Source organism: Pleurodeles waltl, chromosome 2_1 (genome assembly GCF_031143425.1).
Source record: "Pleurodeles waltl isolate 20211129_DDA chromosome 2_1, aPleWal1.hap1.20221129, whole genome shotgun sequence".
Classification (NCBI taxonomy): domain Eukaryota; kingdom Metazoa; phylum Chordata; class Amphibia; order Caudata; family Salamandridae; genus Pleurodeles; species Pleurodeles waltl.
In genome coordinates, this window is record NC_090438.1 from 48,699,398 (window position 1) to 48,713,534 (window position 14,137).

The window sequence follows — 14,137 nt, forward strand, 5'->3', positions numbered from 1 at the left end:
CGGTGAGTGGGGGGGGACAAGAGAAAGTATTCAATGTGTGGCAATTACATGTACCTTTAAGATATAAAATAATTGTTCATGCATTGCAATACGAGCGTTCAAAAGGAGGTGGATTGATACTCAACAGCCAATAACAAAAGGTGATACAGGTATACTTGTCTAGGCGGAGCCAAAGCGTACTTTGTGTGTATTTTATATAACGGGTGGATGGGACAGCTGTTCTGCTAAGCCAGACCTAAAACCGGTTGCCTCGGTGGTGCCGCAGGGATTCCATGGGCCTCTGATGCAAAGAGGAAAGCCGTCCCATCCCTACCACTGATTTTGTATCAAAAGCCTCCATAGTTGGGTCGCAGTGGGTCCCTCCCTTTCCTGGGCACCGGTGCCACTGTACCTGTTGCACCATTGAACCCCACTCCGAGTGCTTTAAATGGAAATACAGAAGTGCAGATACTCACTCTCTAGAGTACCTGCTTGTTTCTGAGAAGTGCCGGTACTCTCCTAATTGAATGTATTGTATAAGTACTTAGAAGTGCAGGTACTCTCCCAATTTAATGTATTGTACAAGTGCTCAGAAGTGCAGGGACTCTCCCAATTAAATGTATTGTTCAAGTGCTTAGAAGTACAGGTACTAAATGTATTGTACAAGTGCTCAGAAGTGCAGGTGCTCTCCCCTTCACATTTCAGAAGTGCAGATACTCCGTCCCGGACAGCACCTGCCCATTTAAAGTACTGCCCACACCTGATAACGGATGTGCCAAGGCCTGCTTTCCATTACCCAGGGAGTCGTTAGTACTTGGTGGTGAGGGGCAGGCGCAGTAAACAGTTTATGGGCCCCACAGAACGTCCTCCGTTTATTGCAAACTTTACGCACAGGCCCTTGGGGTGCGCAAGGCCCGTTGGGGGTCCGTCCTCCCCTAGAAGCAGGGGCTCGTCTTCTCCAGAGGTAGGCGCGCCAGGTACACGTTCCGCCGCACACAGGAGTTGTGAAACATCGGTTGACTCGGGATCTTTGACTCGGGGACTTTTCTCCCAGGCGCTTTGGCTGGGTACAGATGTTCAGATCAGCGGAGAGCTGTGGGACTGGCGCCCTCTGCTCCTGGGCGTCTGCTGGCCCTGGGGCAGCGGCCTCACCGACAGAGGCCTGCAGGGCTTCACACGTGGGCACGGCCAGACCTCAGAGTGGCAGGGACCCTGCAGCGGGCACGGCCCTTCCACACACGTGGGCACGGCCAGACCTCAGAGTGGCAGGGACCCTGCAGCGGGCACGGCCCTTCCACACACGTGGGCACGGCCAGACCACAGAGTGGCAGGGACCCTGCAGCGGGCACGGCCCTCCGGCACCTCCACACACGTGGGCACGGCCAGACCACAGAGCGGCAGGGACCCTGCAGCGGGCACGGCCCTTCCACACACGTGGGCACGGCCAGACCACAGAGTGGCAGGGACCCTGCAGCGGGCACGGCCCTCCGGCCCCTCCACACACGGGTCACGGCCAGACCACAGAGGGGCAGGGACCCTGCAGGGGGCACGGCCCTCCGGCCCCTCCACACACGGGGGCACACGGCCCTCCGGCCCCTCCACACACGGGGGCACACGGCCCTCCGGCCCCTCCACACACGGGGGCACGGCCAGACCACAGAGTGGCAGGGACCCTGCAGCGGGCACGGCCCTCCGGCACCTCCACACACGTGGGCACGGCCAGACCACAGAGCGGCAGGGACCCTGCAGCGGGCACGGCCCTTCCACACACGTGGGCACGGCCAGACCACAGAGTGGCAGGGACCCTGCAGCGGGCACGGCCCTTCCACACACGTGGGCACGGCCAGACCACAGAGCGGCAGGGACCCTGCAGCGGGCACGGCCCTTCCACACACGTGGGCACGGCCAGACCACAGAGTGGCAGGGACCCTGCAGCGGGCACGGCCCTCCGGCCCCTCCACACACGGGTCACGGCCAGACCACAGAGGGGCAGGGACCCTGCAGGGGGCACGGCCCTCCGGCCCCTCCACACACGGGGGCACACGGCCCTCCGGCCCCTCCACACACGGGGGCACACGGCCCCCCGGCCCCTCCACACACGTGGGCACGGCCAGACCACAGAGCGGCAGGGACCCTGCAGCGGGCACGGCCCTTCCACACACGTGGGCACGGCCAGACCACAGAGGGGCAGGGACCCTGCAGGGGGCACGGCCCTCCGGCCCCTCCACACACGGGGGCACACGGCCCTCCGGCCCCTCCACACACGGGGGCACACGGCCCTCCGGCCCCTCCACACACGGGGGCACGGCCAGACCACAGAGTGGCAGGGACCCTGCAGCGGGCACGGCCCCCCGGCCCCTCCACAGCCGTGGTTGGTGTGTCACGGAGCCTGCTGGCGCTCCAGGCCTCTTCTGGTCTCGGAATGGTGCCATGGAACCTACCTATGTGCCACTGGACAGAGCCAAGGACACCACAAGTGAGTGCCCGAGCCTGCCGGGGAAGGGGAGGGGGGCACAGGCACCTGATTTACCAGGGGTGGGGGTAACACAGACACTGCTCTCGGGTGAACTCCGCTCGTGTGCAGCGCAGCGCTCGAAGTGCAATAAAAAAACAAGCATTTGCAATGCAACGAGTCTCGCGTTTGCTCATGTTAGAGCTGATAGCTTGTAAACTCCTAACCCACTTTTCACCTATCGGCAAAAGTGCTTTTATGTACATAACCCGGAAAAGTGCAATTAACTGTGTAAAGAGACTTCTGCCAAGCGAAATCGGGCTAGTAAATTAGAGAAAAAGTAGTCCGCGAGCTGGACAGAAAACAGCGAGCCTCGCATGTTTTCTGTACTTGGTCGATGCGCTCGAGGAGGGCTAACCACCGGAAAAGGCATGACGTATGCGTGCCTTCGACAAATGAAAGCAAGCAGATTTTATTAGGCAAGCCCACGAACCAATGAAAAACACTGATGTGACGTCAACAGGGCTCCGAGCCCTTTTCTAAACCCTAAAGCATCTTGCTGCGATACGCATGCGCAAGCGCATGCAACGCAGGCTCGACCCTAAAAAGAATGGGAAGCGTGATGCTGTGCCGAGTGGGGGTGGGGTTACTGAGAACGGGGCGGGGTCAAAAGAGTGACTAAAAAAACAAAAGGTTCTGTAATTACATATAAAATAGCCCAAAGCTTAAATGAAGAATAAACACAAGTTAATCAGTGGGAAATATACTCTCTTACATTATGTAACCTATTAGTTGATGCACTGTGTGTAACCAGAGAGCTACAGAACAGAATCGTGGTTGGTGCAGTGGAGAACAGTGACTTGTGTGTGTTTAGTGCTACAAGGCCCCAGTCTGCGACAGAAAGCACATGAATGTGTAAGTCATTAATTTAAACTTGCATGACACTGCTGCAAAATGTGCTAAAATGTTAAAGATGAAAAAGTAGCATAGAGCGCAGTCACGTAGAATGGCATACAGTGGACTGGCATACAGTAGAACGGACTAGTTTAGAGTGCATTGGCGTAGAGTGTGGCAGAGTATAGTGATGTAGAGTTCTGTGGTATTGCATCCAGCGGTAGGCCGGTCCTTGATCTTGTAACTTTTAGGCGTGCGTGGAGATCTTACACTGGCATCTTTTCTGGATGGGAAGCCACAGGAGGTTTCTGAGGTGGGGGAGGGTGATGTGGGCCCATTTGGGGAGATCCAGGACAAGTCTAGCTTCCACGTTCTGTATGGTCAGGAGTCTTTTAAGGAGTTGGGTGGAGATGCCGGTTTATTGTGCGTTGCTGTAATCGAAGCGGCTGGTGACGAGGGCCTGGGTGATGGTTTTCCTGATGTTGGTTGGGATCATCTGAAGATTCTGCAGAGCATGTGCAAGGTGTGGAAGCAGGAGGAGAGGACTCCATTAATTTGTCGCTTCATGGTCAGTTCTCTATCGAGGATTATTCTGAGGTTGAATGCATGGTCTGTTGGCAAGGGAGTGGGCCAAGTTTGGCTGGCCACCAGCTGTGGTCCCAGATGGATGTGTTTCTCCTGAAGATCACTACTTTTATCTTGTTAGAGTTGAGTTTGAGGCAATTGCTTTCATCCAGTTGGCTACATTGGTCATGGTCTTGCAGAAGTTTGTTCTGGTGGAGGAGGGGTCTTCAGTGAGTGAGAGGATGAACTGTGTATTGTCTGCACTGGAGATGATGTTGAGACTGTGGGAACTGGCAATGTCGACAAGGGGGGTCATGTTGCTGTTGAACAAGGGTGTGCTGAGGGATGATCCTTGGGGTACGCCGCATATGAAGTTCTTGGGTTCGGAGGTGAAGGGAGGCAGCCGGATGCTTTGAGTGCGTCCTGTCCAGAAGGAGGCAATCCATTTGATGGCTTTCTCTTGTATGCCGATGTTGTGGAGTCTATTTCAGAGGGTGTGGTGGGATAGTGTTGAATGCAGTTGAAAGATTGAGGAGGATCAGGGCAGTGGTCGCCCCATGATCAAGGAGTGTTCTGAAGTCATCTGTGACTGAGATGACTGCAGTCTCAGTCCTGTGTTTGGCACAGAATCGTGATTGGGAGATGTCAAGCAGGCTGTTTTGTTCTAGGTATCCAGTGAGCTGTTGATTGATGGCCTTCTCGAGGACTTTGGCGGGGGAGTAGAGAGACCGATTAATAATTTTGAGTTCGCTGGGGTCAGCGGATGGTTTCTTAAGGGGGCATCTGACTTCTGTGCGTTTCCCTTTGTCCGGAAAGACTGTTGTTGTAATCTGTAAGTTAAATGACCTCTTTCACCTTGTATGTGAAATTTTATTTACAAGTGTTTCATTCAATATATCTGTATTCATCTCTAGGCAACAGTTTATTAGGCTGTTTTAGTGTAGTATATGTATACATTTCAGAATGGTATGCTCCAGATTGTAACCTTAGAATGCTGGACAATGGAATGCACTGGGGCTCGCCTGAGAATGTTGAGATGAGAGATGGTGTTTGAGCCGTCTGGTTGAATAAACATCTGGTTCGCTCTTGGTATCAGTTTGATTATTACAACTGGCATGGTGATGGAGGTGTTGAGAATGCTGGTGAGTTCCGTGCTGATGTGATTGGCTCCGAGGTTGAACAGGTGGTGGGGACATGGGTCAGTGGGAGATCCAGAGTGGATGGATGGCATGATGGCTGAGGTGGATTGTATGGTGAGCGGTGCCCATGTGGTCTGGTATGTGCTGGTTGGTGGAGACTGCTGAGGTTGAGGACTGTGGGTTGAAGTTGTTGTAAATGGTAACAATCTTGCTGGTAAAGTAGTGCTAGAGGGTGTCGCAGAGTTCATGGGAAGGGCGTAGATCAGAGTGGTGCATAGTAGAGTGCAGTGGTGCAGACTGGAATGGGGCAGAGTACAGTCCCATAGAGTACAGTGACATAGAGTCCAGTGGAGTAGAGTGGTGTAAAGTGGTGTAGAGTCTCATAGAGTGCAGTGACAAAGAGTAGAGTGGACTGGTGCAGAGGGCATGAGCGTAGAGTGTTGTGCAGTATAGTGGTGTAGTGTATAGTGGTACAGAGTACAGTGGAGTAGAGTTTCATAGCGTGGCATAGAGTACAGTGGTGCAGTGTCATAGAGTACAGTGGAGTAGAATGGCAGTCTGCAGTGGCATAGGATATATTGTTTCACAGTAGAGTGGAGTAGTGCAGGGTAGACTGTGGCGGCATAGGGTAGAGTGTAGTGGTGTAGAGTGTAATGCTTAGTGTAAAGTAGTGTAGAGTGCAGTGGTGCCGAGCAGATTAGAGTGGCGCACAGTGGATTGGTGTAGAGTGCAGGGGTGTAGAGTTGAGAGGTACAGAGTAGAGTGCATTGACGTAGAGTATATTGCCATAGAGTGCAGCGGCATAGAGTGGCCTGGAGTAGAATGCATTGTGAAGAGTGCAGTGTTGAAGATTAGTGAGGCGTAGAGTGAAGTGGTGCAGAGTGCAGTGGCGTGCATTGGTGTAAAATGGAGTGGTGCAGAGTATAGTGTAGTATGCATGGCGTGGTTGCGCATTGCCATTACAGACAACACATTTTCAATTGAAATGATAATCATATTTGCAGAGACATAGAGTTTTACCAAAAAACTATACAGTTTACAAATGCTTGCACAGTTCATTAAATGTTTATGTGTGCTAGAAAAAAAAAACCTTTCCTACCCCCTGTATCCAGCAAGATTGTCACATAAATCCTCTCACTTCGAAGTTAGAGAAGTAAAAGTAAACACGAAGCTTTCTCTGTCCTCTGTCTTAGAATGCCCAGCAAAAGTGACAGGATAAGAACAAGACTTACAGGCCTGTTTACAGAAAGGAGTAACCATAGAAGAGTACAAGGCGAGGTAGTGTGAAAGGGCTTTGCTCCTTTGGAAGGACAAACTCACTCTGGACGGCCTAAAACAAATAAAGCCAGCATAGTGAACACCGGAAAATGTCTGTTACAAACCACAAGGCGAATGGTAAGCAGCAGGTGGAATGCATTGCCAGGAAAGCTCCCAAAGATGTCCCCAAAATGTCTTTAGCAACAGCTGTCTGGAAGGCTTTGACAATAAAAAGGAACCCAAAACTATCTCCCATTCACATTTCCATAGGAATATCAAACAGAGCTACAGCCCAAATGGCTACACAGAATTTCACCAAATTTGGCAGAAAGCAAGATCTTGGTCCAGAAAGCATGTTTTTTGTGATTTGGTGCAAATTAGTTCAGTATGTTCAGAGAAATTAAGGTTAAAAAATAAAGATATTACACGCTGCAGAGGATCTGCGGAGCCAACAGATCCTAAGATATGTATCTGGTGAGTGCTGGCACTGTGGTTTTTCTGGGAGAGGTAGCGGTTATGGGAACAAAGAGGCATTTGCGAATTACGGCTTCAGAAAGTACTTGGGATTTTGGCAAACTTCATTTGCACTCCCTGAAAAATATCAAACACTTACTCTCAATGCTCCCTAGTCTCCACGTCCCAAGTCGAGGCGCTCTGCCATTCAGCGGCCAGTTGTGTCACCTACTAGAAACAGCGGTCTCATCTCACCTCTTTTTAAGGACCTGCAGTGGCTTCTCATTGACATCTGAATTAAATTCAAGTTCTGCTGCTTCGATTATAAAGCATTTTAAGAAGTCAAAGAGGTCTGAGAAGCAAAAAGGCCCATATTTACACTTTTTTAGCACCACATTTGCAGCATTTTTTGATGCAAAAGCGACGCAAACCTGCAAAATACAATTGCATTTTGTAAGTTTGCGCCGTTTTTGTGTCAAAAAGCGGCGCAAATGCAGCGCTTAAAAAGTATAAATATGGGCCAAAGTCTTTAAACCAGGAAACACACAGACCTCCCAAGCGCTGAACCAAATCTTCTCAGAGACCCCTCCAGTTTTCTGGACTTCTTTGTACCTGTTCTAAAAAGTGAACCCCTGCTCCTGTCATTCAGGAAAAAATAGAAACTCACTGCTTCTGGTTGTGAATGAACACGTTTGTCGTTGAAAACTTACTGTTCTGTGTTCAGTGGATTGTTCTCTCTGTATCTCACTCTTTTCAGCTTATTGTAAGGCACCTTGACACCTTATGATGCAAAGGCGCTACGGAAACCGTTAAATAAAATTAATGAATATGTTATAATTTTACTGTAGTGTAGAATGTGACTGCCCCACATGGTGTGTTTTGCTTCACCTCGAAATTTTACAACCAAAATTTAATAACGAAAATGGACAACATCATTATATCATATAACAAAAGCTGTGCAATATTGGGGGATATTTAGCCATACCCAAGCTATATTCAGAAGCCCCTTTATAACACCTCAGATTCTGAAATCCTTGTATAAAAACCCATCTCTAATTTCCTTTAAATATGCGACTTGTGACCTACCCAGTTGCCTATTATAAAGAAATGACGTCAAAACGCCAGAGACAGAAGTAGAAAGGAAGGCAGGTCAGATCTAAAGAAAGCAGCTGTTTAGAGAACAACATGAAATGCTGCTTTTCTTTCTTCTGCTCTGTTTTTCTAACTTCATAGTGAACATCTGGAAGGTGATATTTATGGAAACTTTTATTTTTTTTAACTCAGTACCTAATTATAGAAAAGTTCGAATATTTCTGCATGTTTCTAAACATTCTGAGCTACTGCATCTTTTTTTAAACACTGATTTGTATTAAAACACATATTTTTGCAACAGCTTTTTTGATGTGTTTAGTTTTGCACTAGAGATTCTATTTTTGTTCTTCATGCCTACTGTCTGTTTCATATGAAATAGCTAAGCACTAAGGAGTTAAGGGCCTGATTACAACTTTGGCGGAGGGCGTTAATCAGTCCCTAATGCGACGGATATCCCGCCCACCATATTACGAGTTCCATAGGATATAATGGAGTCGTAATATGGCGGTCGGGATATCTGTCACATTTAGGACAGATTAACCCCCTCCGCCAAAGTTGTAATCAGGCCCTAAGTGTTCTGTGGGAAAGGTGATCGTATGACCGTGTATTATAAGGAATAATGTATTCACTGCCCTACATAAGAAGGTTATTGTAAGCCACCTAGGAGTTCCATAACCTTATAAAGGAACTCTATTCTCGTCCTAGTTCCTCTATATGGTCATGGAACTTCGAAGTGACTTACAATATCCTTACAATTTACGGCAGGTTGTATTTATTCTCCATATAGAAAGGATCTTACTTTCTCCAGGAGATTTAACTGTTATGTTTCAGCAGCATGGCTATTATCAGATGTGCTCAATTTATAAAGAATGCTTCTTTTTTTATAAGATTCTGCTTATATTTTGAGAAGTTGAAGAGCACTCACTTACCCGCACGGCTTCCTAGTTTAGTACACCTAGGCCCATATTTATAGTTTTTTAGCGCCGCATTTGCGCCGCTTTTTTATACTTAAACGGCGCAAACTTACAAAATACAATTGTATTTTGCTAGTTTGTGCTGCTTTTGCGTAAAGAAATGATGCAAATGCGGCGCTAAAAAAGTATAAATATGGGCCCTAGATCTTTTGCAGGGCTGAACTGCAGCTTCCCATGCTTGTGAACGCCAGAAGTTGTTAGGCTTCCAGCACTAACCATCTGGAATCTCTCCCAGAAATAAGTAGATCAAAGCATGAAAAGGAATAAAATTCAATTTTTGATGTCTAGATTTTATTTGACTAGATCTCGAGTTTATTCAAAGGGGCGATTCAGTCCTAGTTTTAATGACTACCCTTTCTATCATTTGTCTCTAGGAATGCTAGACGGGAGCGCAATGGCGAGAGCAACACTAACTTCATCAGGACCTCCACTTCTCGCCGACTGGAACACCACGGAAAACTATGACGCATGCGTCTTCAATGAGGAGTTCAAGTTCATCCTGCTGCCGCTGTCCTACGCCATCGTCTGCATCCTTGGACTCGCGCTCAATGCCGGTGCCATCTGGATGTTCGTGTTCAAGATGAGACCGTGGAATGCCACCACCATCTACATGTTCAACCTGGCCGTATCGGACATACTCTATGTACTGTCCCTCCCCACCCTGGTGTACTACTACGCCGATCGAAACAACTGGCCCTTCGGAGAGGCGATGTGTAAAATAGTCCGATTCCTCTTCTACACCAACATGTACAGCAGCATCCTCCTCCTCACCTGCATCAGCATCCACCGCTACATTGGCATCTGCCATCCCATCAGATCGCTCAAGCTAAACAAAACAAAGTATGCCAAGATCCTCTGCTTTAGCGTCTGGCTGGTGGTCATTGTGTGCCTCATCCCGAACCTCATCTTTGTCACCATCAGCTCTAGTGGCAACAACACCCTCTGCCACGACACCACCAAGCCGTCTGAGTTTGACCACTATGTCCACTACAGCTCATCCATCATGACCCTTCTCTTTGGACTCCCCTTCCTCGTGATTGTCGTCTGCTACTGCTTGATGGCCAAGGAGCTGTGGAAGCCCCACCTCACGGGGATCACGCAAGACCTGCCCGCCTTCAAGAAGCGCTCCATCAAGATGATCATCATCGTCACCACCGTCTTCGTGGTGTGCTTCCTGCCCTTCCATGTCACCAGGACATTGTACTACACGGCCAGGCTCCTAGAAGCCAACTGCAGCGTCCTCAACATCGTCAACTTCACCTACAAGATCACACGCCCGCTGGCCAGCGCCAACAGCTGCATTGACCCTATCTTATACTTCCTTTCTGGTGATAATTATCGGACCAAACTTGTGCGTGCGGTTACTCAAGCACCAAAAGCCAAGTGGAAAAAGGCAGCTAACGTCTTCTCTGTTGTATCCCAGCTGACATCTAGCAGTCAGACAGCTCTGGCCAGTGCAGATGTCAACAGCATTACCACTGTAGGGAGTAGCTAGGAGGAATGCAATAGATTTTCAAGACGTGATATCTCGTAGAGTGAAGGGCGCCCTCATTTCGGGGAGAGGCTGTAAATTCTGCTTCTGGATATTTGGTGTCTCACTATAACATTCTCTGGAGAACCCACTGTAGCCAGATCTGGCTTGGATCTGCCTTGAGTATTCCTCTGTTAAGGCGGTGTGTTCCAGAAGTTGCAGCACTATTTAGGCAGTGCCTTGACTTTCATGTCTTGTAAGGCAAAAAGGCTTATTTACTGTAAAGTGCTTTGATTAATTTTGAGGACAGAAGGGTCTGTGCATGTGCACTATTGTTACCCCTGATGAAACTGAAGTTCAGGCCTCTGGCCTGTGTGTGATGTATCTCAACTCCCAAAGTAGGAGATGTCTTGATAATGAAGGATCCAGACAAAAACACTTGATGCGAAGGCGGCTGAAGATGTGGTGGCCCCACCTATGCCTTTGCCAAAAATCCTCCTCAAGCACAGCAACAAGCATCCCTCACCAGATCCCTTCTCCCCTGTAGCTCCTTTTTATGCATCCCACCAACAAGATGCAGGATACAGGGCAAGGTCGTAGAGTGCTCCTGGGTCGGAAGACCAGGCGTCAGGCCTTCAGACAAGCTACCCAATGGACACCTTTCCCTAGGCCTCCTTGATAACCACCAACCATGTGTTCTGCAAGCATGATCTCTTATGAAGGTGGCATCATTGTTTAAATACTTTAATGGGGGTGAGATTCGTCAGCTTCACACACTCCATTTCCATGAGTGGAGTGGAGATGGGTCGTTCAAGATTGCCAAAATGTTGTATTGATCATGAAGTTACTGAAATTATTTTCCAGGTGCCACCATGGTAGTCCATGTCTTCCTGGACATCCATATTGTATTTGGTAGCACATCCTTCATTTGTGTATTTATACCACTCCTCATTGTGTACAGGGAGATTGGTCCTGTTTCTGAAGGGCAGATTTAAAGCACTCAGCTTCTGACGGTCACATGACCAACAGTGTGCAGGAAGTGGGCGTCAGTGTGCAAAAGTCATGCCACAGGAAGTTGTTGGTTTATTTTCACATATTCTCAAATGGAAATTATTGAAGTTGTTTCTTTGCCTTGAAAAGAAAGCTGCTTCCTGTTTATTGAAATGTTTTGAAATGTATGTTTCTCTGTATCTCTTCCTTGGTCACTGCATTGCTCCTTTTGTACTGGCTCCTAATGACCAAACTGGTCACAGTGAACTCATGGATCGAGTCCATGAAACCAACACCCTGTATGGTAACATGCCAAGTCCCTCCTATGGTCTGGATCATGAGCTATGGACATTAGTTGATCTCTATTGCAACAAAATCTCTAACTTTCTGTGGACCAATCAGAGGAGGACCTCTCAGCTTGGGACTATTTTTATATTTAAAACTATGATTAAAAAATTAAGATGTCGAGCAACTTGCCTTGTGAACCTTTTAATATTCTTTGCTAACAAACCTTTAATTGATATATATGAAAAAATAAATGTATTTTTATACTGATACTAATCTAAAGATTTTGTCTAATTTTGCTTTCACCAAACTCTTCATTCTTGGATGCTCTTTGTGTTATTGCGGATTAGGAGGTGGTGATCTGGCAGGGATCTACAGGTCAAACCTCGCTCAAACCTTACGTAGAGAGATGGGTAGTGGTTTAGCTTGAATCGGAGATGGTATCCTCTTTCGGTGTTGGACACAAAGGCCCATATTTATACTTTTTCAGCGCCGCATTTGCGTCATTTTTTGACGCAAAAGCGGCACAAACTTACTAAATACAATTGTATTTTGTAAGTTGGCGTCGCTTTTGCGTCAAAAAGTGGCGCAAATGCGGCACTAAAAAAGTATAAATATGGGCCAAAGTTTGGAGAATAGAGCAGACAGTTTAAAATGGCTCTGAAGCTCCTGAATGGAAGAAGCACAGGAATTAGAGCGGGGACGTGTAACAATGGCTAGTCCATGCTACTCACCTTATCCATATGGCACAAATTTGCATACAATGGATTGAAAGAGTTTGTATAGTTAGTGTGCACCTAGTATCATCCTAGCCATCACTGAACGTCCCTATTTTGAAAGGATATAGCAGTGGCCTGGGACAGATATTGTCCCAATCGACACCCTAATGCCCCCTGTCATCTGTGAGTTCCACCCTTATCAAGCCCTGGCCGAGCAGCAGCCAGCGGAACTTTACCCCTGCAGCCAACTGCACAATGTCCTCTGCAACTCTGGACCAGACAAGCAAGTGGGATACTCCTGCCAGATGTGCCATTGAGACACCATTACATCTGCAAGTAGAGTAGCCAGAGGGCCTTGTCCTGAAGGCTTTTCAGGGGTGTAGGAACTGTATTGTATTAGCTCTGGTTCTGTTCACCAATCAATCAATCAATCAATAATTTGTTAAGCGCGCTACCCACCCGGTAGGGTCTCTTGGCGTTGGGGTGGGTGGGGGGGTGCTACTGCTCGAAGAGCCATGTTTTGAGGCACTCTCTGAAGGCTCTGAGGTCCTGAGTCTTGCGTAGGTTGGTGGGGAGGGAGATCCAGGTTTTGGCAGCGAGGTTTTAGAAAGACCTGCTACCAGAAGTGGTGCGTTGGATGCGAGGGACTGTTGCGAGGTCGGCGGAGCCGAACCAGTGTTCAGAGTGCACTGATCCCCCACCTACGGGTGGGGTGGCTCATGAGGGCTGGGGTTTGCTTTGGTGGTAGCCCACACAGGAGCGGGCTCACACCCTGGTCTAACATATATGTTAGATATGTAAACCTTTATCATACATTATCATTCTTATTGCCTCTGATGAAGCAGAGTTTTCTATATCTTAATCTTTGGGTATAATCATTAGATAATCCCCGCCATTGGTCTGATGGACCTTTGTTCATCGACAAGGAGAAGTTAAAAGGAGCCATCATCTACATGAAAACCATATCAACAGTAAAATCATTAAAGACTTTTGTATAGTCAATAAATAGAATGGATGTAAGCTAAAGGGTTTTATAATCATTTCTTTCATTTCATTGTTTATTCAGTAAATTCGTCTTTAGGAATCATTATTTAAAAATGAATATATTTCAGTAAACGATATTTCAATATTATTAAGAATGATAGGTAAAATTGAAATATTACAGCAAGTGTGTTCCATAAAGGAATTGCCCTAATCTAAGTTTTTACAATGGAATAGAATTTGTTGTTGGTTCAGAAAACCCAATAAATAGCTCTGATGCGAGAATAAAGGCAAATGCACAAATCTCTGCACATCAAATAAAGAAAATGCCAAACTGGAAATTATTCTCAGCTATAAATCATCAGACATATAATAAAGCAAAGAATAAGCTCAAAGTAATCTCTCTTAAAAAGAGACATGTTCTCCATAAACCCAGAGGTGGATCTCCAGAAACACGAGCGCGAGAAACCACCCTCTACTCTAGCAACATGCACCACCATAAACAAAGTAAGTTATAAATTGAAACATGTTTTACATTCTCCATTCACAGCATTCAATAAAATTTCAGTAAACTCCTGTAAGTAGGTAAACTCCCCAGTTTCTCACGTCTTCCCAATGAGCCAGAGACACAAGTCCTTGAAAAGATACTCCATGCACATTTTGTGATTCAGACAACTCTTCCCATGAATTAATGAATGGTTGTTTTTATTATATAGTGCACTGCTACTCAATGAGTGTCCTGGTGCTGGGCAACAAAGATCTGCCAGGAGTGGTAATTTATAGTTTAAATAAATAGGTTTTAAGAGAGTTTTTAAAATCCATCTTATTCGTAATGGATCTAAGTTGAAGGGGGATCTGATTCCAGATCTTCCCAACAAGAACCACAC

General features: G+C 47.3%; 1 protein-coding gene across 3 annotated transcripts in view; it reads left to right on the top strand.

Annotated features, from left to right (window-relative positions):
* P2RY4 (pyrimidinergic receptor P2Y4) overlaps positions 1-13,286 on the top strand; it is a 102,489-nt gene extending 89,203 nt beyond the window's left edge. Inside the window, exon 3 of one of the 3 annotated variants that reach the window (XM_069209875.1) lies at positions 9,179-13,286. In XM_069209875.1, coding sequence (XP_069065976.1) covers positions 9,181-10,299 — 1,119 coding nt within the window. In that variant the 5' untranslated portion in view covers positions 9,179-9,180 and the 3' untranslated portion in view covers positions 10,300-13,286. The remainder of the gene's footprint in view (positions 1-9,178) is intronic. The other 2 variants (XM_069209865.1, XM_069209857.1) reach the window with 2 other exon arrangements.
* Positions 13,287-14,137: the final 851 nt, after the last annotated feature.